Source organism: Meleagris gallopavo, chromosome 12, assembly GCF_000146605.3.
Source record: "Meleagris gallopavo isolate NT-WF06-2002-E0010 breed Aviagen turkey brand Nicholas breeding stock chromosome 12, Turkey_5.1, whole genome shotgun sequence".
NCBI lineage: Eukaryota > Metazoa > Chordata > Aves > Galliformes > Phasianidae > Meleagris > Meleagris gallopavo.
The window spans coordinates 10,132,194-10,136,134 of NC_015022.2; the positions used below are offsets into that span (position 1 = coordinate 10,132,194).

The following is a 3,941-nucleotide window of genomic DNA, read 5'->3' on the forward strand; positions in this document are numbered from 1 at the left end:
TTTTTTTTCTCCTGTTCATCCAAAGACACTTTATTTGGGCATCATGCCACACGTACTGTCTGTCAGCAGTGCTAAAACTGTCTGCTAGTTGAGTGAGTCTTCTCAGCATGTACAGCTGAAACTTAACTCTGTTACACTGTGTGTAAGTATTTGCAAAGGCATCAGCCATTCATAACTAGCCTAACACCTGCACTTACACATATCTAGTAACTGGATACATGCACATCATAAAGAATCTGAGCGAAACCTTGCCAGTGGTAAGTATTAATAGCAGAAGTAAGCACAAAAATACAGTAGTGTACTATTAGGACAGGAATTCTCAAGAAGGAATAATAGGCAGCATTAACTGAAGTCTTGAGGCTTCTCCCATCCTTTCCCTGCACCACCTCAGCCATATTCTAAAAGGATCAGCAGGACAGTAACAACTCTTACCAGCTCCTCAAATCATTGCTGGACTTGAATTTAAGATGCACTGGGATGTGATGGTGGTAACTTTGTACAAAGCAATGTGGAATTGGTGAAACTCTAAATATGAAGATTTGTATATTGTGTATCTGTTCCACTTTTACAAAAATAACTGCTGCTTATTCTTTGTCACTTGTCCTTTTGCTTTAGGCCAATACATATGAAAAGTATTGGGGATTCTATCAGAAATTTGGAGGTGAAAGCTTCCCCAAAGACCATGTGAAAAAAGCTATTGCTGAAATTGAAGAGATGTGCAATATTTTGAAAAAAGAAGGTGTAATTGTCAAGAGGCCTGATCCAATTGACTGGTCTGTGAAGTACAAAACTCCTGATTTTGAATCTACGGGTAAATGTTATTTATTCCTTTGTTGAAGGCATTACAGTCTGTTCAGCTCTTTTCTGAGACACTTCAGATGCCATCTGGTCTTATTCCCTGTTTCAAGCAGGAGTGTGAACCAGTGCTAGTTCGGGTCGTAGTGCCTGCGTGTAGCTATGACTTAGAAAATCTTTATGGTTGGAGATTCTGACATCTGGTTTACTGACATGTCACAATGCTGCACTATGTAACTACAAAGCAGTTGATTGTTGTTTATTTCTTTTTTCTTATTTACAAACTCTTTTGGGACTAGTTCTGCACTGCATCAAATTCCTATTCTGTGCTATCACTCTTAAAAAGGATATAATGTAAAGAAATGTGGTCGACTTAGATAACCAATTACCTCATTTTATTGGACTGAGTAATCCTTAGACACTGGTCTATTTAATTTCCATTAACCAGTTTGGGAAATGGGGACTTATAGATTGCAGATGACTCCCTTCTAGCTGTAAACTCGTTATGAGCAAAGCATCGTGAGGGTTTGAAGCAAGTATTTTGATCACTTAGAAAAACTGAGGAATGTCAGTAAGGTCCTCTTTATGGTCTGGTTTCCTGACTTTTGTGAAGATGCTATTTGCAAGTCTTTTAGAGAGCAGTAATGGTAAAAATCAGTGTGAAAAGTGAATAACCTGAAAGAAACGAGGAAAGCATATTTGTCTCATCAGTGAGTGGAATTTTTCCTTTTAGGTATGTATGCTGCCATGCCAAGAGACATCCTGCTGGTGGTAGGAAATGAAATCATTGAAGCGCCTATGGCCTGGCGTGCTCGTTTCTTTGAGTACAGAGCATATAGGCGAATAATTAAAGATTACTTCAACAATGGTGCTAAATGGACAGCTGCTCCCAAACCCACAATGGCAGATGAGCTCTATGATCAGGTATTATTCTCGTTTTGCTTCAGAACTTTTGTCAGTTTCAACATCTGTTTCACAAAATTGGGAGGGGGGGAGATAGGGAACTTATCCTGTATGCAAATTTTATGGCCTTTCCACGTGAAACTGAGTGTAGGCCTGGGTAGTAAGAAGCAGGAAGCTGTGCCTGCTGAATTCAGGTCTGCTTTGAGTTGTTTTGATTGCTGACTGAAGCGTAGTATTGCTGGAAATACATCACAAAGATGACTTTAAAGAATTAAGATTCTCTGAAGATGTCCATATTTTCTGGAGTGTATCAGGAAAGTCAGACTATGCACATTTTTCACTGAAAAGACTTCATAATTCTTGTTTTGCATGAAGTTTTGGAAGTTAAATGAAGAAATAGTGGAGGATTTAAACTGATTATTTATCTTCTAAATATTTAAGTGAGTTTTTACTGTTTTTTTCCTCTGTAGTGGTTTACTTTGATTCAGGCAATTTTGGTAGTTTTCTGTAGGCCCCCAAATACTTCAGGTTCTTGACAAAAGCATCTACAATAAATGCAGTAAAATTGCTTGTGGAATGATTAAATCATTTTGGGTACAGTGACACTTCCCAGTGATGCAAAGTAGCCTTTATTAAATGAGATTACCTTAGAATAGTTGTTCAGTATTAGGAAACATCCAAGCAGTAAAATGCATGCTTACTGATCTAGTAGCTTTTTAAATGCTATTTTCTACCTAATTTGTTTTTAATTCCATCGTATGATTCTAAAATGTATTTAAGTTTCTGGAGATCTACCTTCTAAGTTGGAGTACTGCTCCCCTCTAAAACATGGAAAAAGTACAAAGTCCACCTCTGTTAGGAAATAGCTGCATACCAGTATTTCTGTCGCTGTGCAATGATTTGTTGGACTGATAGTTAAACTCAACTAGTAATGAATACTTTGAATTCAGAAGTCAGTATACTGCAGAAACAGTGGTTATAAGGAGCTATTAACTTCTTAGTTTTTAAGATTAACTGATCTATCATCACCTATTCTTGAATGTGCTTGAGACCTCTTATTTAAACTTCCATAATTAAGCTTTTTTTTCTTCTTCTCATTTAGAAACAAGAAAACTAAACCAGCTTCAAGGAACATGCTAGTTACTGATCTAAATGTATTTTCTTCATTTCAAAATACTCAAAGTGTCAAATAGATCAAAAGCTTTCTCCTACCAACATCAGCCTAAAGTTGTTCTCTTTTTATAACCAGGATTATCCTATCCGCTCTGTTGAAGACAGACATAAACTGGCTGCTCAGGGAAAATTTGTAACTACTGAATTTGAGCCATGTTTTGATGCTGCTGATTTCATTAGAGCTGGAAGAGATATCTTTGTCCAAAGGAGTCAGGTAAACAGAGGTTTCTTCCAGCAGTTTTGTTACCTATCTTAATGATTCGCATTTATATTTTTATATTCTTTAAATTCCCAAACAACATTAAAATAGTAGTTTTGACAAAATAAGTTATTTTATATAGTGCCTCTTAGCTGTTAGGAGTTAGCTAGAGGCACAAATTTCTAATATTTTGGTGTTAAATATTTATTTAAATAAAACCTTATAAAAACCATGTTTGGATGCTGTTTATGTTCTAGCTAGTGAAACTTAGATCTGTTTTTAGGTTACAAATTACATGGGCATTGAATGGATGAGGAGACATCTTGCACCTGACTACCGAGTGCATGTAATATCCTTCAAGGATCCAAACCCTATGCACATTGATGCCACGTTTAATATCATTGGACCTGGTCTTGTGTTGTCCAACCCAGACCGTCCCTGCCATCAGGTAAGATTGTAGCAAAAGAGAAAGTATCAAGTGTTTAATATCTAAAACTTATTCACATGGATTAGGGCTCTGCTGGACAATTGCTAGCACAACACAAGTTGTGTACATTTGAATAACATTGAATTATTCAATTTAAAGAGCAATTGTAAGTTAAGAAAAGTATCAGTTTTCTGCTGCTGCTCTTTGCTTTCTTATTGTGAGACTAGATAGATGTGTTGTGTGTTTCTTCCTGTGTACGTGATTTAAATATGATGGAAGTGATTATTTTATAACAGTGTAGGGTCAAAGCAAGTATATAGGATATACTACTACTGTAATACTTTGATAACTTAAATATAGTAATTGTATCCAAGGAGATATGGAGGTGTTTCTGCTGTTCCAATGAGGAATTCCGTCCTTCTTTCCTCTCTCCCCCCCCCCGCT

General features: G+C 36.6%; 1 protein-coding gene across 1 annotated transcript in view; it reads left to right on the forward strand.

Annotated features, from left to right (window-relative positions):
* The window catches only part of GATM (glycine amidinotransferase), a 13,167-nt gene that overhangs the window by 5,263 nt on the left and 3,963 nt on the right, over positions 1-3,941 (forward strand). The window contains exons 3-6 of the mRNA XM_019619468.2: positions 616-811; positions 1,529-1,719; positions 2,948-3,085; positions 3,354-3,518. Of these exons, the coding sequence (XP_019475013.1) occupies positions 715-811; positions 1,529-1,719; positions 2,948-3,085; positions 3,354-3,518 (591 nt within the window). The 5' untranslated portion in view covers positions 616-714. The remainder of the gene's footprint in view (positions 1-615; positions 812-1,528; positions 1,720-2,947; positions 3,086-3,353; positions 3,519-3,941) is intronic.